General features: G+C 39.6%; 2 protein-coding genes across 2 annotated transcripts; both read right to left on the reverse strand.

Moving 5' to 3' along the window:
• Positions 1 to 1,423: 1,423 nt before the first annotated feature.
• On the reverse strand, positions 1,424 to 12,394 carry LOC137186561 (P2Y purinoceptor 14-like). The gene is made up of 2 exons (XM_067595587.1): positions 12,292 to 12,394; positions 1,424 to 3,789 (listed from the first exon to the last, which is right to left on the reverse strand). The coding sequence occupies exons 1-2, from the start codon at positions 12,302 to 12,304 to the stop codon at positions 2,756 to 2,758; spliced, it is 1,047 nt and encodes a 348-aa protein (XP_067451688.1). The 5' UTR covers positions 12,305 to 12,394; the 3' UTR covers positions 1,424 to 2,755.
• A 3,677-nt stretch (positions 12,395 to 16,071) lies between these two features.
• On the reverse strand, positions 16,072 to 20,741 carry LOC137186562 (P2Y purinoceptor 14-like). The gene is made up of 2 exons (XM_067595588.1): positions 20,646 to 20,741; positions 16,072 to 18,487 (listed from the first exon to the last, which is right to left on the reverse strand). Exons 1-2 carry the CDS (start codon positions 20,656 to 20,658, stop codon positions 17,439 to 17,441), a joined length of 1,062 nt encoding a protein of 353 aa, XP_067451689.1. The 5' UTR covers positions 20,659 to 20,741; the 3' UTR covers positions 16,072 to 17,438.
• Between the last annotated feature and the right edge of the window lie 2,291 nt (positions 20,742 to 23,032).

Below are 23,032 nucleotides of genomic sequence, written 5' to 3' on the forward strand. Positions count from 1 at the left end.
GTATTCAAGGTTCTTTATCAGTTGCATATTTTTACAGGACATTTACTTTTTCACTCAATTTCAGATTAGTACAGTACACTGAGAAATTAAAAATTCTGAAAATGTATCTTTATATTTTGTTCATGGTGTAAAGAGATTGTTCTTGGAGGAAAACCATAAGCACCATCATTCATTGTAATAACAGGTTTTTACAGTAGTGTTTTGAATGGATCTCACCACTGTGTAATGGCTGTTTTGTAGTGTTTGTGTATTTAATGGCTTTTGTGTGATGTCTGAAGGCAAAGTTTGGTTTAGATGGAAGGTTACATGGTTTTGACATGGAAGTTTGAAGTTTATGAAGGTGAGTGTGCAGTTATGCATTTCCGTTTAGAGTTTTGAGAAATGGAGCATAATTTCAAGAAATGTGTCTTAGCAACCGAGAAAGACTGTAAATCCACATTCTGGACATAAGCAGTCACGGTGTATAGGGTATGTAACCATGGTAACAGGCATGCGCATTAGCACGTGAGTTACATGGATTTCCCCCAAACAATCAGAGTGAAAAGCAGTTAAAATAGCACTTTGTTGTGCTTGTGTCAGTCTGTGTATTTGAGCAGTTCCTCAGTAACTGAGTGAAACGTAATGAGCACAAAGTCATTATTTCCTGTTTCTACCTGTCTGTCATTATTCATAATATCAGATCAACACTGTTTCATTTTAACAAGAAAGTAACAAGAAATTAGTGCCACTCTGCCATGACTTGGGGAGAGACTGGAGGGTAAAGAGGAGGTTTTTTGAAAAAAAACAGCTGCTGCTGGAAACACTGAGACTGAACCAGACAGGTTCTGTGTAAAGATTGGAGGCTAAAAATAGAAGTATATTAAAAGTGCAGAAAATCGACAACAGCAGGCTGATCTGTGTGATGAAGGGAAATCTGTCAGAGCAGTTTTAGCAACAACATTCCTGGTTTCACCTGATGGAGGAAGTTTAGCTCGAGGGATTCTCCCCAGCTGAGCTGCAAGCAGGAAGAGAGCAGATATAGTAGTTATCAGTGGTACTTATAGAAGTACTACAAATGCTAATGGTAAGTGTTTCAAATCATTCCTATAATCATGTTTGTGTGCTGCCCTCAGGTGGTCACAGTGTGCATCTAAGCCACTGTCATTGTAATGTTTTATTTAGAAAGTGTTGACAGGAAGTGTTAATATCTAACTGTATCTGGCTTTATATTTTATTACTGCTAAATTGTCAGTAATGCATTTATAATCATCTGTCAGTGCTGCCCTCAGGTGGTCACAGTGCATTACTACATCAGTCATAACATTTATTTTGAACATGTGTTAGTGCAGTCACACATATTATTACTATTATTATTATATACAGTATGTATATTCAAAATATAAAAGCACAGTGCACCGGTTGAATATGAGAATGAAAATATTTTATAAACACATCTGTGGAATAAAAACACAAACAACACAGTATTTTCTGTTGATATTATCATCTATACAATCACACCAGCTTGTGTTGTCTCACTGCACAAATGCTAATATTTCATTTATTTGATGAGTCTTGACCTGCGCAGAAGCAAAAAGTTGAACAGTTATTTACAGGCTGCTTCATTTAATGAGACTAATCAGTCGTTTAAACCTTCCTGTGAGCCTCTAATATCATATATTCTCCATTTAATACATCAGTTCTGCTGCATGTACAAATAACAACCAAACATGCATCTGTAGTGGAGATCAGAACAATGTGCTATTAACTTTTTATATCACATTTAAACAAATATTACTCAAAAAATCTGTGATACTTTCAGTGTGGAGAGACTGAAGACTGGAGAGATTATAGAGCAATATTTCTTTTCTGGGTGTCCACACTGAGAAAGGATTACTGTATTTTATAATAAACTGAATAAAACTTCTTTTGGTGTCATGTTTTAAAGAGCTTCAGTGTGGCCAGATTAGGCCACTTTCTATTTAATTGTGTGGGTTAAAATTCTTTTCCTTTCCCTTCCTTTTTCCTTTCTTCCCTGTCCGTTGGTTCTTCAACAATATAACATAAAACTGAAACTATGTGAATGCTACTGTAACATTTACTCTTTATTTACTACTGTACAAACATATTTCTGAAGTTATATACATTTATTTCAGTCTAGAAAATATCACATCATGACACAAAAATAACGAAAGAATTGTCAAAAGCACTTAAAACATTTATCTCTAAACTAAACACATCCTGACCTTCACACACGATGCTGCAGAATCAACTGTGAAGAAGACTGACCTCCTCTCCTCTGTGGAAGAGCATCGCATTCACTAAAGAAAAGACATGGAGGCCTTATTTGTGATTATGACTCTTAATCACATAAGTCATAATTTACTATTTTTCTCATAATTATGAGTAAAATATGCTGTATTATTTTGTTATTTTGACAAGTAGGTGTAAATTGTGACCATAGACATTCAGATATTGAATACAAAAATGTTGATGTAATGGCAGAAACTTTGTACACCTCATCTGGTCAACATTAAATTTTGAACAAACACACCTATCAACATGTGTGTAATAAATAAAGCAGCAAATTAAGTTAAATCTGTTTGCAAGGGCAAAATAGCTGAAATTCCTAATAAGGTTACAGAATCTGATGAGTCACTGAATATTCTGTAACACCTGAGCTCATAATTATGAGATACTAAGTCATAAATGTGAGATATGAAAGTCATAATTAGGTCAGTTTATTTTTTCTTTGATGAATGCAGTGCGCTCTCATCTCCTAAGTTTTGCTGAGAGTCACAGCGGTGGTCTTGATTCTTCTAATCCTCCTTTTTCTGGACAGTTTCCTCAGCAGTGACTCTCTGAAGGTTCCGCACATCAGGAAGTAGATGATGGGGTCGAGGCAGACGTTGAGTGCTGACAGGAAGACCGTCCCCTCCTTCAGCTGGAACAGCAGGTAGCGACTGGTCTGGCTGAAGCCTGACTCTGGCATGAGAGTGTACGGCACACGGCAGACGTGGTACGGCACAAAGCAGATGAAGAACACCACCAGGATGCTGAAGATGCTACAGTGAGACTTGCGACAGATGTTGCTGCTGTCACGGCGCACGCGGCGGTATGACTGGTAGATATGGCGGGCAATGGAGGTGTAGCAGAAGACAAGAACCAGCAGCGTCACCCAGAAAAGGGCCATGCTGAAGATGATGGAACCCCTGTGCCACTGCAACCCCAGCGGCGTCTTCAGCTGCTTGCAGTGACGCCAGTTCTCCTCATTAGCTGGGCGGCTGGTCAGCACGGCGTTGGGCAGGAAGCAGAGGAGGAAGACGCTCCAGGTGAGGAGCGCCAGCCCCTGGGCGAAGCAGGCATTCTGCAGGAGGTGCAGCAAGGACACACCACCCAGCCTGGACATGCAGGAGCAGGAGGAGGATGATGTGTGTCGGACAACCTTCACGTACCGCTCCAGGCTGATGAGCCCCATGAAGAAGATACCAACATACATGGAGGAGAAGAAGAGCACAGCAGTGTAGCGACAGATGATCACATGCAGGCGCCAGCCGCCCAGACCCAGCTGAGTCACCGCCTTGAAAGGGAAGGAGAACAACATGAGGAGGTCAGCCACCACCATGTTCTTCAGGTAGACCACCAGCCCAGAGTCACTGGGCACTCTGAAGAAGATCCAGGCGGCCACACCATTGAGGGAAACACCCACGATGCAGATCACAAAGTAGAGTGATGGTAGGACCTGCTTGGTGAAGAGACTGCTGAAGTCTGATTGGTTGGTTAGGTGGTGGGTGGAGTTGAGGTGATCCATCCCTGAAAACACACACAGTTTGTACATAAAGATGAGGTACAGTCGGCTGTATGTGCAGATTCTCCACCAGGGGGAGCTCTTTCCCCTGTTCTGTATTCCTATTTCAAATGATATCTTCAGTATTACATAACAAAGAAACACAGGACTCTCCTGGATAATGTAACGATCCTATAGGTGTTAGCTGGGAGTTTATACATTGTGATATGTTGTATCTTTGATATGAGCACATTCTTTTGACCAGATTTATGATAATGATCTCTGCTGGACATGATAGGCAGCTGATTATGAAGATTTAGCTGGACTTAGTTTCATACATGCGTCGTAACATCTATTATTACAATTACAATTAAAGCTGCAAGCAGCGTTGGTCGGGACCTCGCACTCTGGCCTGTCGCGATCAGATCATTTTGCTTTAAAAATGAGGGATATTTCTTACTAGTGTGGTGTGCTTTTATTTTGAAAGTTTGATTGACATGTGTACTGTCAGGTGTGTAGAGACAATAAGTAACTGAAGCTGGACACAGAAAAATACTCATATATTTGAATGGAGAGTGTGAGCGAACCCACACCTTTTTGAACATTTACTGCTTCCACAAAGTTTTAGATACAAACTTCATTTGAACTTTAAATGAGTCACGAGACTTTGACCTACAAATCTTGAATTAACATGTTTTTTCTATCTTTTACTGTTTTTGAGATATTAGAGTCTGAGTTTTTAAGTCTTTTCTTGCTCCTCCTGTGATTTTATAATGAGTGTGTATTGCAGAATGTTTCACAGCACTGAGGGAGTGACATCACCAGGAGCAGTTGGAGAGGAGGATTTTAGAGTGCGCTTCTTGTGAAATCTCCTCATAAATCCCATGACTTTGGCCAAATCTTACATTAAAAATCATAGTAGAAGGAAATTTCATTGCGAATCCATTGATACAAGTTTGAAACTTTGTAATAACTCGAACAGTTTGGATTTTATAAGCCCCGAAAGTTGCAGTGCCACATCACCCTTACAATGTAAAGCAATGGGGAGGCATGAGCTTTGTGTGAAACAGAAGCTTCTGACGTCTAAACTATAAGTCTGACCACTTTCAAACCTGTATCAATGGATTCGCAATGAAATTTCCTACAAAAAAATATGATTTTTAATTTAAGATTTGGCCAAAGTAATGGGATTTATGGGGAGATTTCACAAGAAGAGTGCTCTGAAATTCTCCTCTCCAACTGAGAGGGAGAGAGAGGAGGGAAGAAAGGGGGGGAGGGGTGTGTGGCACACACAGTGAAGGCTGCTCCATAGAGGCAGAGGAGGTTGATCCTCCTCTATTTTTTGAGAGGCAAGAGGGAGATTAAAATATAAAAAAGAATATTTTTTCTCTCCTCTTTGGAAGAGACACATAAAATGATGCTCCAAGAGAGGACGGCCTCCCTAACCAATCAACAACCAGAATGCAATACTGACATTGAGTTGGTCCAATGATAGTTTCCAGAATTCATCTGCAATTCTCTCCACTGTAAGGCAGAGTAGCAGCAGTAGATAGCTCCTTGCGTTAGCCAATTCAACAGTTAGTGTTGTAGCAGCCTGAAGGACTCTTTATACATCCATGGAAGGGCTGCCAAGGACTGTTGTTAAGCTAATGGGAGAAATGATCTGGACTGTGCAGCCCAGCAGCAGCAGGACACTGCCAGGGAGTGACTGGAGAGAGAAGCAAGGAGCAAGCTTGTTTGTCATTGTTGCTAATGATATCAGACTGGATAGTAAACAAACTGCTGTAAGTACAAGTCATGGGCAGACAGCGTGTCGCTAACAGGGATTTTGAAGGGTAACGATCAAACCAGCATCTAACGGGTCCGAAGTGACATCTGCAGGTATGTTTACATGCTGTTTGATGTGCTGCAGCTGAGCAGCTAACTAGCATCTAGCTGCTAACTGACGTTAGCGGTGAATGTTTGTTTGGTGGCTCGTTCAACAAGCTGCAGGACAAGACGTGTGTTCATGTTTCTAAGTTATCATCAAGTTTTGATGATGTGGACAGAGGCTGTTTCATTCACTACCGTGTGTAAAAGAGGAAGGTATCATGCCTCATATTGCAATAATTGAACATAGAATATTTCATATATTTTATTTTATTTTATTTAAACATTGGACATCTGAAATGTTGTTTTCATTTAAGACCATGGGCAAAAGTTCATTGCTGTTTCATGCTGTAAGTGTGTTACAGAATAAATAGAAAACAAAGGATTATATGTCGCCCCCCTTTTTTTTGCTGATCCTAAAAATGATCCGATTCATGACCATGAGTTTTGTGATCAGTTTCACCCATAGTGTTAACATGTCAGCTTTGTAGACTATATTTTGTATGCCGTGCACATAGATAAGAGTGTGTAAGTCATGTATTTGATACATGCATTAATACTTTCTGATGTGAACCTACACTTTTAGATCTGTGAATGTTTTTAGTATTCGATCTTTCTTGTATGCAGCACTGATTTGTTCCTGTATCACATCATAAGCTTTGTGGTACTTTATATTTCTGTATACTAAGTAAATACACAGGAAACACGTGTAAATCATGTGACATCTTGTCTGTTTTTAATGAGAACATATATCTGTTGGCACAATAGAACAATACTATAAATTTGAATTTCACTTTGTTGGTAAAATCACATATCTGAACCAGTCTATGGCTAAAATTAGCTCTTCTTTGTTTAGAAACAATATGTATATGCTAAATGTCTTTAAAGAAGCAGCCTTTACACCACTCAGGGGTTTTTGGTTTTAAAAGCAAATTGTTTTATTGGCATATGAAATTGCCCCCCACCCCTTCAATTTCATCAGGTGGGGGGACAATGATATAGATTGATGTGGTTTGTTGTTAGATTCCATGTTGGTTTTCTTCCTGTCCTGCCCAGTTTTTTGAGTCACCAGCCACCACTGGTGTGGGGGTTGAATGCAGCTCATTTTTGTAGGATACAGCAGAAAGGCCTATATACATACAGTAGATTATATACAAACTTTGTATAAAGTTTGGTGTTATTATCATTTATTTTACAATAATTATAGGTCTTATATGTATAATTCAGTAGTGGGGATGACCTATGAGGGGAAGGGAAAAAATGGAGTGAGGGTGACACTTTAGTGATAAAGGGATTAAGAAAAATACCATCAAAACTAAAATTTGTAGCTCTGTACTGCAGTTTTTCCTTTATTAGGGCCCAAGCACCTAGCAGGTCACTCACACTCTCCATTCAAATATATGAGTATTTTTCTGTGTCCAGCTGCAGTTACTTATTGTCTCTACACACCTGACAGTACACATGTCAATCAAACTTTGACCAGGTCATGTGGGTTAAAAGTCTTTACTTTTCTAAAAATAAGCTTGATGAAAATTAGGAAATTAATTTGTTTTACACACAAACTCATCAAGAGTTTTCAATTTACTAATTAAAATTCAAGTGAATGGGCCCAAAACTTGCATCATTTTGATGACACAGGTGTGAGCAAGACAGACATGTCTCACCCTGCAGAAAATTCTCATCCTCACACCGTTGAGATTTGATGTTTCCCCATGACAGAGGAAGTTGCTATAACTTTATTGTAAATGCTCCAGTCTGCTGGAACTTTACATGTTTGATAAGACTCCTGGCCTGAACACGTCTACATGACAATATTCCATCAGTGATGCAAACTGGCTGAATAGCGCCCCCCATGAAATTTCAGCGAAGCAGCCCCAGCAGCAGGCAAAATAGTGGACAAAAGAAGTGATGTTTATGTCCTTCTTGCACTGCCTGAAAACAGCCTGGGTCTGAAGACATCTACATGCCCGTAACAGAAGCCCTTCGATTGCACTGCAGCCCGACGTGCGTGGAGGCGCGAGGGCCCGTTCAATGCTGCTTGCAGATTTAATTTTGTTTTGTTTTGTTTTGTTTTTTCTCTACCTTCATTCATCAAGTGCAGAGGTGTTCGTGAAAGGGCTGGGTCTTATGTTTTTTCTTAAAGATTGAGAGGGACTCTTCGGATGGAATAGAGTTTGGTAACTCGTTCCACCTCCAGGGAACTACAAAAAAGAAGAGTATAGCTAGCGACTTAGGGCCCTGTTGGGGTGGTAGTGCCAGGCATCTTTCATTGGCAGAATGTAGGGAGCAGGAGGGAGTGTAGACCTGAATCAGGGAGCTCAGGTAGGCGGGAGCCGTTTTAGCTGAGAGTGTCAGGGTTTTGAACTTGATGCAGGCAGCAGTGGGGGGATATGAACAGAAGAGTGATGTGTGCTGTTTTGGGCTGGTTGAAGACCAGACATGCTGCTGCATTCTGGATCATCTGCAGAGGTTTGAATGTACAAGCGGGGAGGCCTACCAGTAAGGCGTTGCAGTAGTCAATGCGTGATATTACAAGAACCTGTACCAGGATTTGTGCTGCATGCTCAGACAGGTAGCATCTTATCTTCCTGATGTTGTACAGGACAAATCAACAGGACTGACAGTCAAGGCCACGTGAACCTTAAAGGTTAGTTGGTCATCGATCATGACACCCAAGATCCAGGCAGACTTTGTGGGCATGAGTTGGGTTGATTCAAGCTGGATGCTGATGTTTCGTTGTATAGAGGGACTGGCTAGGATGACAAGGAGCTCAGTCTTAGAGAGGTTGAGTTGAAGGTGGCATGCTTTCATCCATGCCGATATATTGGCAACGCATGACGAGATCCGAGCCAAGATTGTATGGTCAGCCCGTTCTCACTCTCAACTCGTCACATATCGAAGCTTGGTCAGGACCCCGTGGCGTCACTTTTAATGCACTGGGTACCCTTTAGTGTCATTTTCTAACGTATAGGGTAGTCCGATAGACTTCTGCTGAGCTCCCATAAATAGATGCTACCAGACCGATGACGTTTAAATAAGGTGACAAATTTCAACCTGGTCGCCAGAATAAAACGTTGGCATTGTATGTTTCTGCAAACCACAGATACGTTGAATATGTACATATCACACCTGTAATACGGAGTATATTAACATTTCAACAATACATATCATATCAACATTTCTGAAGTGACGTACTTCACATGACATCTATATAAGCTGACTTACTTTCTTATTAGGACGTGGAGGAGTCGGTGGATGGCTTGTAATGTTGTTGGCAGAAAGTTGGAAATCAGAACTCAGTCAGCACAGAGCCTAACCCTAACCCTTTAACCCAAACCATGATCTTTCCCTAACCCTAACCAAGAGGTTTTTGTGCCTAAACCTAACCAGACCTTAACCACTGCGTTGTCACACCACAAAATATAATTATTTTTTAACAGTGACTACCGTGATACAGCGCTTTGAAAAATGGTATTGTTTATGGTCTGTTTGTATGGTTATTACCATATTGTTAACACATAATATAGTAATATAGTCAAAAAACAGTGTATTATGTATTGGGTATCCTTAACAAATAGCATTCTGCAAGAAAACAAGGTTTTTTTCAGTTTTTTTCAAAAAAAAGTGCATTTTTCAGATAGGAGGTTTTGCTCTTCGGCCATCGATATTTCTTATTTTTCTTATTTTCTTTATTTTTCTTATAATTTCTCTATGCTTATATATGTATATATATTTCTATTCTAGAATGTGAGCAACTTCAACATAACCCAGTTTCCCCAGTATCAATAAAATAAAGGTCAGTATTTCTCATTCTGAATCTGATGGATCATGACACGTAGCGAAGGCAGGAGAGGACAACACTTCTGTGAATGTACACCCAAAACCACACCTGCCTTGCCTCAGAACTATCACCAGCAGCACACACCAGGTGACCTACATTGCACAACCAGGGTGAGCGAAACAACGGAAACATATTTTGGAAAGCGTTGGTTCAAAAAAAGCCCCTCTGAGTGACGCCTAAAAGCACTTACCAAACATGTCAACAACAACACCCACAATACCCATGACCACATACCAAGGAAGCATGCAAAACTGATACGTTAATACCACTGAAATATTTAGCAGACAAAGGTCACAAGGTTAATCTATCTAAACTGCAGTTTGCATTACCCACAGTTACATTCCTCGGCCATGAGATCTCAAGGAAGGGCAAATAGTGGAAGCTATATCCTAAAAAATCCAAAACCAAATTTTCATTTTCAGGCATGGCAGTGGATCTGTGATCTATTCTATTCCCTACTAAGACTGTTGTCTATAAATGTGATGCTCATATCAACAACACTGACTTTGTTTTACATGGATGTGCGAGAACAGACTCTGCAGTGAAGCAAGTTGCGAAGCAGGAAGTCATGTTTCAAATGTCACACATCTAAAAACCTGCGATGTAGGTCGACAAAGATCTGGGGCCAAATCTGCTGATGTGATTAGGTGGAGATGAAATATAAGGTGAGAGAATTTTTTAGTAAAACATTGTTTAGGTTGATAACCAGCTACAATGATTGTGTGATATTTTCATTTATTTATTTATTTAGTGTTTACATAGATCTGTAAAATGCCAATCAAAGGCGCATTTATAAACGTACCACTGGTTAATTACTTTCATGTCATTAATTTTATCATTCTTTTAATTTATGCAGGATTCAACACTTTATTTTGCTGTTAATATTCTTTTTATTTTATCCTTAGTTGTGTCACACTGTGTAAAGTCGGTTTAGATATGAGCACTACAAAATGCTTGTCGGTTACATTTCTTAGATCACTGCCGACGGCAAACTGATATGAAAACAGCTGGTTCAGGACATGTCTTCATCCATTTATGGCTCATTGTGAAAGTGAATGAGTCTTGTGCACGTGAACCCAGTTTCATAATGACCGGGAGTTATAAAGCAGAACCATGTGTACGCAGGGTTTTATAAATCTGATGAAAAGAATGCGTCTGCATAGTTCTAGCTTTGTGCGTCTGACCCCTGAAATCTCAGCATATGCCAACATACTTACGATATGAAGCTTTCACTGTGAGGTTTTTGAAGATTATTTTCATTCATAGTCTTCATTATACTCTTGGCAGAAGACTAACTCCATTCTCTACACTATGAAATTATTACTGTCTGATTGCATTTCATAATCAAAGACAACCACACAAGACGTCACTGAAATCCTTTTTTCAGAATTAAGGTGATGTAATTTCCAATAGGTGCAGCCCAGTTTGTTTTAACAGTATAATAAAACTTCAGAGACAAAAAAGTAGCCCCAGTATTGAACTGAAAACAGGATTACAACCTGCTATCACTCAAACTGATTGACTGATTTTAACACAAGAAGTAAAGATGAACTTAATCTGTTTTTTAAAAATTAGTTGTTGCTGAAGGTTTATTTGGATCAGTGTTGTAAACACAACTGTAAAACTGATCAAAACACTTCAATAAATTGATCATATTTCAAAAGCTGTTGAGAACCATTAAACATTACAAACATCTTGAAATTGTATTGGTGTTACAAATATCTTTTCAATGTATAACTGATGCAAATGACTGCATATAATAACTTTTAATCACCACTTTATGAGCTCACCTAGTCTAACATCCTCTGTAACCTCAGTGGAAAGTACGATATTTCCCTCTGTCATGTATCATCAGGTACGTTGTTTAAATTATTCTGCCTGCTAAATTTACTGGCAAGAGATTTTATGTGTGCTTCAGGGTTAATTCTATAATGCACCATAGAGGACATAGAGACAACCAAGCAACGACCAAACATGGACCAATTTGTGGAAATGGGACATGCCTCTGAACTATTATCAGCAGCACACACCAGGTGACCTACATTGCACAGCCAGGGTGAGCAAAACAACGGAAACATATTTTGGAAAGAGTTGGTTCAAAAAAAGCCCCTCTGAGTGACACCTAAAAGCACTTACCAAACATGTCAACAACAACACCCACAATATCCGTGATCACATACCCAGGAAGCATCTGAGTTAGTCATATCAAGTGACACATTTACAGTCTTTTAAGCATCAAATTCCCTCTTTGTGTTTCCTCGGACAGTGTTTCCTTGTTGAGCTGCAGGTGGAAGTATAGTAACAAAAAGAGGAACTTTGGCACTAAAAAGACTGTAATGTTGAAAGATATCTACTAACCCGACAATAAGTTGTAGTCTCTAGAGGTCAGGAACCCTCCAGGTAGTCACAACATAAGTCTAAAGAGTTGCAGGATGATTAGTAGGACAAGAAAGAAGAAAAAAAAAATAATGTTGTGCTGCACAAATTTGTGTTTTTCTCTAAAGACTTTTTTTCAGTAAAAGGTAAGTTAGTTTGACATTTTCTGACGACTAAAATTAGTCAAATGAAACAATCGGAGAAGTTTTGAGAGGAAAATAAAACTCAACCACTCATACAACCTGTGACTATGCAGCATTACAAAATGTTTCAAACCACTGACCTATATTAAAAGTACAATCTTGAACTCAAACGTGTAAAAAAGTGTAGCCACACCTGCTGCTAGCGTTAAAACCTCAGGATTAAAAACCCCCATCACATTAGATTGAACATGTCTAATGTCTAATATCAGTACAAGTACAAAGAACAGGTGGCAGTTTACCTGCAGCACTCATCTATCTTCATGTCAGTCAGTGTGGACGTCTGGTGAGAAAACCACCAACGTTACAATTTTCCTCCACTCAATGCTCACACCAGGAAGCACTGCAAAGAGAGGCAGCGGCGGCAGGGTTGGGGGGGGCGGGGTGCGGGAGGGGCAGGTAGCACTTATGTGGTTATCTTGTGTTTCACCGCTGTTCATATATTTTGGTTTTGGTTTGTTTTGGAACTTTGTCTGTCTGCTGTTTTCTGCCGCTGACAGAATTTATTACGACACTGAATATAAAAAAAATTTAAATTTGGCATTCCCCTTTTTGAATTTATGTCCAATGGTGTCTGATCTGTGCTTTTCTGTAAATAATGGATGACAGTGTGTTTGCTTGCATTCGTGGTTGTATGTAGTGCTGCAATGGTTATCTGGTTATGTGGTGGTTCCCTGCAGGGATCAATACTGAGTCCACCTGTTCAAAACTCTTCACACAGTCGACACAACAACAACAATTATGGATCAAACTGGGACACATTTGCATAGTTTTCACACAGAAAGCATTCAGTGACTACAGCCTTCACATGTCCTCAATACTTTTCTCACTGAAACACAAACAAGCAACAAAACATTTGACATGTTTACATCCTCACTTCTAAACTCTTCAGTTTATGTTCAAACACTAACATGTATTCATACAGATCAGAACCGCACTGAAATACATCTATATTCAATCAAAAAACAAGACGTGCTGTCAGAAATAAAGCCCACTGAAAGCTTTCCTGCTGCATTTCTATGACTCATTCCTGTAGATACACTGTAGTACGTTCTATAGAGAGCTACACATCTGACTGTATTTACACTATATACACATTTATAACACTATCAACCATTAAAAATGACATATACACAATAAAACAGTGATGTAACTTCACAGACAGCCATAAAAAGAGTTGTTGTGTTTGTGTCTGCTTCGCAGAAATGCTAATAGCTGCTGTTATAAAGACAAACCTTCCCCAGTTAAACAAGAAAGTGTATTTCCTAATTACAAATTATTTTATAATGATGAAGTTCTCCTATGATAGTAAGTGCTTTTATCGTGACAAACATGGACTTGTTCTTTCTCTGATAGAGACAGAGTGGACAATATCTGCATATATCTGTATACTGATAATGCAAATTCTCAGGCAGAGATGTTAAAATAAAACAGACCAACCACACAATACACATGTATATATGTAGAGAGAGAGAGAGAGAGGGGGGGGGGGGGGAAAGACGGAGAAAGAGAGAGAGAGATAGGGAGATAGAGAGAGAGAGAGAGAAAGAGAGAGAGAGAGAAAGAGAGAGAGAGAGGGGGGGAGAGAGAGAGAGGGAGAGAGCAACAGTAAAGCAACAGTTCGAGCTGTTGCTTATCGAGGACATATCAGCACTCAGATTCTCAGAAAACAGGATCTTTGTTAGTCACATGCTCTGCATGCTTCATGCATTTTTAGAATAGTGTTATTTGGTATATGCTTACATATAATTTATAATATATGCATGTTCCATAAAACCAATGAAAGGCTTTTAATTTAAAATGAATATCTTGTGTAGATTGCTGATACGATTGGAATAGAGACGACCTCTAGAGATGTAACTGAGCAGATTTTTATCTTCTATTGAAAGACACTTCTCATCTTTTTGGTCCTGTTTCTTCGTCCGTCCAAGGCTTGTCAACAACATTTTTAATGAGGCCCCTTGTTTTCTAATAATTCTCTATGTTAGAAATGTTCATCTGTGGCCCTCAAGAGAGGAACCAGTGGTAAAATTGTTAATGCAGGAACCGCCGTATCAGGGGAAAACCTAGAACGAGGGGCATGCCTACCATGATGCTGGGGCTCTCTGTCAGATACTAACAAATCTCTATTATAACAAATTTCTTTAACACATTGTGATTCCACTGATAATATTAAGTAGGGATGCACGATATTGGATTTTTTGCTGATATCCGATATGCCGATATTTCCAACTCACTGTGGCCGATTGCCGATGCCGATATATGCACATATTTTTTTCCAGCTGGCTGAGGAGACTATTATATATGCAAGCTTAGATTGTACTAAGTATGATCAAGAAAGACAATATATGAAGGAAGAACTGAGGAAGACTGGAGTTCAGGAGCTCAGCATTAAAACTTTAATGAACCTGCCAAGTGAGAGGAGCAGACAGAAGGATTAATGTGTAGGATTTAATCTCTGTCCACACTCCAGAGAAGAAGGTGGCGGTAATGCACCTAATACGCTGGTTGCCAACTGCTGTTATAAACCAAAAAGAAGAAGTTTTTTGTTTTTTATTTGCACAGAGTGGTACATCCTGGCAGCCGAAGTGTTTCCCATCTGTGCAGCCAAACATAGCAGCTCCTCGACAGTGTTTCCTCCGCAGGCTGCATTTCACTCAGCCGCCCATCAGACCTGCTGCTTCTTCCCAATTTAACCTGAATAACAAATCGGGGCTCAGTGTTCCGGTTGGATCCACATGGAGAACCAAGGCAAACGTTAGCTGAGAGGCTAGCGGAGCGTTAGCCGTAGCATGATGAGGGAAGCACAGCCAGCTAGCCTCCCAGCTAACGTTAGCCTCGGCTCTCCATGTGGATCCAACCAGAGTGCCGAGCCCCGGTTTGTTATTCAGGTTAAAGTGGGAAGAAGCAGCAGGTCTGATGGGCTGCTGAGTGAAGTGCAGCCTGTGGAGGAAACACCGGGACCTTCAGGGTGAAACAGTCCGTCGAGGGAAGCGCAGTCAGGCGGCGGAGGAGAAGGCGACATATCGGCCTCTCATAATCGGCAGAATTCGCCAATGCCGATATTTCATTTTAGCGCCATTATCGGCCAATACCGATGATGTGCCGATAATATCACGCTCTCTCTCTTTATATTATCTTATGTTTATTAATATTATCATGTGGGTTTATTTTCCATCTTATGTACATGTTTTTATATTTATTTTATGCCTTTTTTATGTGAATTTAGTAGTCTGAGACCAGAGATTGGGAAAGTGGTCTCAGACTTTATTCATTATTATTATTATTATTATTATTATTATTATATGAATGATACATGTTCAATGTTGTAGTGCCACTCTGCCATGAATTGGGGAGGGCCTGGAGGGTAAAGGGGAAGTATGAGGGCCTTTTTTGTTTTTTAAGGAACAAAACAAAAAAGAAAACAACTGCTGCTGAAGATTGGAAGCTAAAAATAGAAGTATATTAAAAGTGCAGACAGTCGACAACAGCAGGCTGATCTGTGTGATGAAGGGAAATCTGTCAGAGCAGATTTAGCAACAACATTCCTGGTTTCACCTGATGGAGGAAGTTTAGCTCGAGGGATTCTCCCCAGCAGATATAGCCTAACACACATTCAATAGACTGATGTAGTAACACATTGTGACCACTGGAGGGCAACACTGATTATATGAGTACTGATGATTATAAATGCATTACTGACAATTTAGCAGTAATAAAATATAAAGCCAGATACAGTTAGATATTAACACTTCTTGTCAACACTTTCCAAATAAAACATTACAATGACAGTGGTTTAGTTTCACACTGTGACCACCTGAGGGCAGCACACAAACATGATTATATTACTACCATCATTATGACTATCAGCATTAGTAGTACTTCTATAAGTACTTCTGATAAGTAGTGTAGTCACATATTATTATTATTACCATTATTATTATTATTATTATTATTATTATTATTATTATTATTATTACATACAGTATATATATTCAAAATATAAAAGCACAGTGCACCGGTTGAATATGAGAATGAAAATATTTTATAAACACATCTGTGGAATAAAAACACAAACAACACAGTATTTTCTGTTGATATTAGCATCTATACAATCACACCAGCTTGTGTTGTCTCACTGCACAAATGCTAATATTTCATTTTATTTGATGAGTCTTGACCTGCACAGAAGCAAAAAGTTGAACAGTTATTTACAGGCTGCTTCATTTAATGAGACTAATCAGTCGTTTAAACCTTCCTGTGAGCCTCTAATATTATATATTCTCCATTTAATACATCAGTTCTGCTGCATGTACAAATAACAACCAAACATGCATCTGTAGTGGAGATCAGAACAATGTGCTATTAACTTTTTATATCACATTTAAACAAATATTACTCAAAAAATCTGTGATACTTTCAGTGTGGAGAGACTGAAGACTGGAGAGATTATAGAGCAATATTTCTTTTCTGGGTGTCCACACTGAGAAAGGATTACTGTATTTTATAATAAACTGAATTAAACTACACTGGAGTCATGTTTTAAAGAGCTTCAGTGTGGCCAGATTAGGCCACTTTCTATTTAATTGTGTGGGTAAAAATTCTTTTTCTTTCCCTTCCTTTTTCCTTTCTTTCCTGTCCATTGGTTCTTCAACAATATAACATAAAACTGAAACTATGTGAATGCTACTCTAATATTTACTCTTTATTTACTACTGTACAAACATATTTCTGAAGTTATATACATTTATTTCAGTCTAGAATATATCACATCATGACACAAAAATAACGAAAGAATTGTCAAAAGCACTTAAAACATTTATCTCTAAACTATACACATCCTGACCTTCACACACGATGCTGCAGAATCAACTGTGAAGAAGACTGACCTCCTCTCCTCTGTGGAAGAGCATCGCATTCACTAAAGAAAAGACATGGAGGCCTTATTTGTGATTATGACTCTTAATCACATAAGTCATAATTTACTATTTTTCTCATCATAAATATGAGTAAAATATGCTGTATTATTTTGTTATTTTGACAAATAGGTGTAAATTGTGACCATAGACATTCAGATATTGAATACAAAAATGTTGATGTAATGGCAGAAACTTTGTACACCTCATCTGGTCAACATTAAATTTTGAATAAACACACCTATCAACATGTGTGTAATAAATAAAGCAGCAAATTAAGTAAAATAAATCTGTTTGCAGGGGCAAAATAGCTGAAATTCCTAATAAGGTCACAGAATCTGATGAGTCATTGAATATTCTGTAACACCTGAGCTCATAATTATGAGATACTAAGTCATAAATGTGAGATATGAAAGTCATAATTAGGTCAGTTTATTTTTTCTTTGATGAATGCAGTGAGCTCTCATCTCCTCCTAAGTTTTGCTGAGAGTCACAGCGGTGGTCTGGATTCTTCTCCTTCTCTTTTTTCTGGACAGTTTCCTCAGCAGTGACTCTCTGAAGGTTCCGCACATCAGGAAGTAGATGATGGGGTCGAGGCAGACGTTGAGTGCTGACAGGAAGACTGTCCCCTCCTTCAGCTGGAACAGCAGGTAGCGACTGGTCTGGCTGAGGTGTGACTCTTTCATGACAGTGAACGGCACACGGCAGACGTGGTACGGCACAAAGCAGATGAAGAACACCACCAGGATGCTGAAGATGCTGCAGCGAGACTTGCGACAGATGTTGCTGCTGTCGCGTTGCACACGGCGGTATGACTGGTAGATCTGGTGGGCGATGGAGGTGTAGCAGAAGACAAGAACCAGCAGCGTCACCCAGAAAACGACCATGCTGAAGATGATGGAACCCTTGTGCCACTGCAACCCCAGCGGTGTCTTCAGCTGCTTGCAGTCCAACCAGTTCATCTCACTGGCTGGGCAGCTGGTCAGCACGGTGTTGGGCAGGAAACAGAGGAGGAAGAGGCTCCAGGTGAGGAGCGCCAGCCCCCGGGCGAAGCGGGCATTCTGCAGGAGGTGTTGCAAGGACACACCACCCAGCCTGGACATGCAGGAGCAGGAGGAGGATGGTGTGTGTCGGACGACCTTCACGTACCGCTCCAGGCTGATGAGCCCCATGAAGAGGATCCCAACATACATGGAGGAGTAGAAGAGCACGGCAGTGTAGCGACAGATGATAACTTGCAGGCGCCAGCCGCCCAGACCCAGCTGAGTCACCGCCTTGAAAGGGAAGGAGAACAACATGAGGAGGTCAGCCACCACCATGTTCTTCAGGTAGACCACCAGCCCCGAGTCACTGGGCACTCTGAAGAAGATCCAGGCAGCCACACCATTGAGGGAAACACCCACGATGCAGATCACAAAGTAGAGCGATGGGAGGACCTGCTTGGTGAAGAGGCTGCTGAAGTCTGATTGGTTGGTTGAAGATTGGTTGGTTGGGCAGTGGGCTGAGTTGAGGTGATCCATCCCTGAAAACACACACAGTTTGTACATAAAGATGAGGTACAGTACAGCTCACACAAAGTCAACGTCACACATGATTTTAGATGTGGAGAACCTCAGAGAAGCAATATGTTCATCAGGCTGCAGATTCTCCACCAGGGGGAGCTCTTTTCCCTGTTCTGTATTCCCATTTCAAATTTTTCCCTAAACGATATCCTCAGTATTACGTAACACAGAACCACGGGACTCTCCTGGATAATGTAACAGTCCTATAGGTTTATGTTCTAAACACAAGCTTCAATTTTGGCGGACAGCTAAAAATACTACAATACCCAAGAGCCACAGTCACTGTTACTATGGAGAAGATGCCAGTCAGAGTTATAATTAATTCAAACGACTTTATCATTGCAGATGTGAACAAAATGCAGCACCATAGTTGTTGTACATTTTTTGACTTTGTGGGATTTTCAATAAAAGCTTGTGTTCTGGCCCTGCGAGTTATTCAGTGTTTTTTGGTGACTCCTACTGGTCACCTGCCACGGTGCCGTGTTTGGGCATTGACTTCCTAGTTCCTGTGTGACAGGAAGTTAGCCTTTCTAGTTCCTGTGTAATATAAAGTTAGTCAAAGTAACCTGAAAATGGCATGTGTGCTCCCGTGAAGCTGATGTCTGTTCATCCTTTGCCATCCTTCTTTAATGGCCATTGAGAAGGCATTAGCTGGGAGTTTATACATTGTGATATGGTGTATCTTTGATGAATGATAGTAATAACTGCAGATACGAAGGGCAGTATCAGTTAAGGGGCATATTTGTTTATTTTGGATACAGAAATACATTGTTGGTTATGAGGATGATATTGAAGTTGAGCATCCTTAAAAAGACTGTGGTTTTGATGGGACAGAATAAAATGGCGCTTGAGTTGGTCACACACCAATAAACTTGTGTCTGTTCCTTACTGCTCTGCAGCCATCCAGGACTGTGTAGCAACATTGCTACTGGCCCAGGTACCCCTAGGCATCTGGCTACAACTCTACAATCACTTGAAATGTGCTCAAAATACAAATTTCTTCACTTACGTAAGTAATTACACAACTAACTTTCTCAAAGGTGTTAGAAATATTTTAACAAAGTTTGAAAAACTATCATGACAAAGAAATAGTTCCACTTGATTTTTTCACCTAAACAGGAGGAATAAATAAATAATCTTTCTGTTTAGTCCTAAATTTTGTTCAAACATTGTTAAAATGACTTTGCATGTTTTGTTGTCTCATACTAAACTGTCAGCTGAACATATCGCATCATCTCTCATTCGTCTCTTACACAGAGAGGAGCAGTTTTATCTATTGATCATGAGAACATACATAACACCATCTTGAGATAACACAGCTTGTTATGAACTAAATATTGATGTGTTCATGTTATTAACAGAAAATAAAACAGCAGGAATCGATTTAAACACTTCTTACTTCTTAGAAGTGTATGTTTTAAATCTTCAAATATGTTCCTCACAGACTCTGCAGCATCAGTCACATGATCACCACACAGTTCAACACATGTAAAGTCACATTTCTATTCAATCTTTGGACATTTTAAATAAAAACCAATATGAGAGTCGGCAGGTATTGTAGAATGAACGCAGCCTCCTGTTCATACTGGATATTAAAACATCCTTCAAATGTGCTTTGGAAGTGATGGAGGCCAAAATGCACAGTGTGTCCACACAGTCATTTAAAAGTTGATGTGAAGCTTCTATTCAGCTTCAGCAGTCTGAGTTAGTCATATCAAGTGGATATCTGACACATTTACAGTCTTTTTAGCATCAAATTCCCTCTTTGTGTTTCCTCGGACAGTGTTTCCCTGTTGAGCTGCAGGTGGAAGTATAGTAACAAAAAGAGGAACTTTGGCACTAAAAAGTCTGTAACGTTGAAAGATATCTACTTGATTTGACTCATTTGGACGCTGAAGCTTCATATTAGCTTCAGATAAACTTACATTTTTGCACAGAAGAAGTAAGTTTAACATTTTCTGACCACTAAAATTAGTCAAATGAAACAATCGGAGAAGTTTTGAAAGGATAATAAAATCAACCACTCATACAACCAGGATTAAAAGCCCCCATCACATTAGATTTAACATGTCTAATGTCTAATATCAGTACAAGTATAAAGAACAGATGGCAGTTTACCTGCAGCACTCATCTATCTTCATGTCAGTCAGTGTGGACGTCTGATGAGAAAACCACCACCGTTACAATTTTCCTCCACTCAATGCTCACACCAGGAAGCACTGCAAAGAGACAGAGAGGCAGTGGCAGCGGGGTGGGGGGGGGGGGGGGAGGGGGGGGGGAATTAGATGATTACGGTTTTTTCTGACTGGTTATCTGGTTATGTGGTGGTTATCTGCACAGTTAAACACTGAGTCATCATGTTCAAAACTCTTCACACGGTCAACCGTTATGGATCAAACTGTGATACATTTGCATAGTTTTCACACAGAAAGCATTCAGTGACTACAGCCTTCACATGTCTTCAATACTTTTCTCACTCAAACACAAACAAGCAACAAAACATTTGACATGTTTACATCCTCACTTCTAAACTGAAATACATCTTTATTCAATCAAAAAACAAGACGTGCTGTCAGAAATAAAGCCCACTGAAAGCTTTCCTGCTGCATTTCTATGACTCATTCCTGTAGATACACTGTAGTACGTTCTATAGAGAGCTACACATCTGACTGTATTTACACTATATACACATTTATAACACTATCAACCATTAAAACTACATATACACAATAAAACAGTGATGTAACTTCACAGACAGCCATAAAAAGAGTTGTTGTGTTTGTGTCTGCTTCGCAGAAATGCTAATAGCTGCTGTTATAATGACAAACCTTCCCCAGTTAAACAAGAAAGTGTATTTCCTAATTACAAATTATTTTATAATGATGAAGTTCTCCTATGATAGTAAGTGCTTTTATCGTGACAAACATGGACTTGTTCTTTCTCTGATAGAGACAGAGTGGACAATATCTGCATATATCTGTATACTGATAATGCAAATTCTCAGGCAGAGATGTTAAAATAAAACAGACCAACCACACGATACACATGTATATATGTAGAGAGAGAGAGAGAAAGAGAGAGAGAGAGAGAGAGAAAGAGAGAGAGAGATAGGGAGATAGAGAGAGAGAGAGAGAAAGAGAGAGAGAGAGAGAGAGAAAGAGAGAGAGAGAGAGGGAGAGAGAGAGAGGGGGGGAGAGAGAGAGAGAGAGAGCAACAGTTAAGCAACAGTTCGAGCTGTTGCTTATCGAGGACATATCAGCATTCAGATTCTCAGAAAACAGGATCTTTGTTAGTCACATGCTCTGCATGCTTCATGCATTTTTAGAATAGTGTTATTTGGTATAAGCTTACATATAATTTATAATATATGCATGTTCCATAAAACCAATGAAATGCTTTTAATTTAAAATGGATATCTTGTGTAGATTGCTGATACGATTGGAATAGAGACAACCTCTAGAGATGTAACTGAGCAGATTTTTATCTTCTATTGAAAGACACTTCTCATCTTTTTGGTCCTGTTTCTTCGTCCGTCCAAGGCTTGTCAACAACATTTTCAATAAGGCCCCTTGTTTTCTAATGATTCTCTAATATGACAACCAGGAACTGCTGGATATGGTGGGGGAGACTCTGGACCCCACGCAGTTTGCATATAGGGCGGGGAGGGGAGTGGAGGATGCCTCAATCATGTTACTCAGCTTTCTGTATAAACACCTAGAAGGTACTGGCACCCATGCCAGACTTTTATTTTTGGATTTCTCATCTGCGTTTCATACTATCCAGCCACATGTTTTAGCTAGGAAACTGCTTATTTGTTTTAATCTTGATGTAAATTTTATGGGCTGGATTGTAGATTTTTTAACATGTAAGTCTCAGAGGGTGACAGTAAATGGCTTCCTGTCAGAACGGTGCTCCTCTTCCACTGGCTCTCCTCAGGGCTGTGTCTCGTCCCCTTTGCTGTACATTCTTTGCACCAATGACTGTAGAAGCCAGCGTGGGAACAGACACATCCTGAAATTCGCTGATGATACAGTTGTCATCAGCCTGCTCCACAAAGGTGAATCTGAGCATGGGCCGGTGGTGGATGAGTTTGTCAAATGGTGTGATGAGGCTTTTCTCCAATTAAATACCACAAAGATGAAGGATATGGTCATTGACTTTAGAGGGAAATCACCTCATCCACCATTTCAGACTCTCATCAAAGGAATTGGCATCGAGGTCATAGAACATTATAAATATCTTGGAACAGTCATTGATAAAAACCTGAAGTTTGATGCCAATGTGGATGCAGTCTGTAAGAAGGGACAGCAACGTTTGTACTTCCTTAGGAAGTTAAATGTTTTTAATGTAGATAGTAAAATGATGTCTTTGTTTTATAAGTCATTTATTAGTATTTACTATTGTATTTCGTGTGTTTGTTTGTTTCTTTATTATTATTACGGGACATCAGACCTAAATTTGACCCCCTAAACATGCTCAAAAACTCACCAAATTTGGCACGCACA

Source organism: Thunnus thynnus, chromosome 7, assembly GCF_963924715.1.
Source record: "Thunnus thynnus chromosome 7, fThuThy2.1, whole genome shotgun sequence".
NCBI lineage: Eukaryota > Metazoa > Chordata > Actinopteri > Scombriformes > Scombridae > Thunnus > Thunnus thynnus.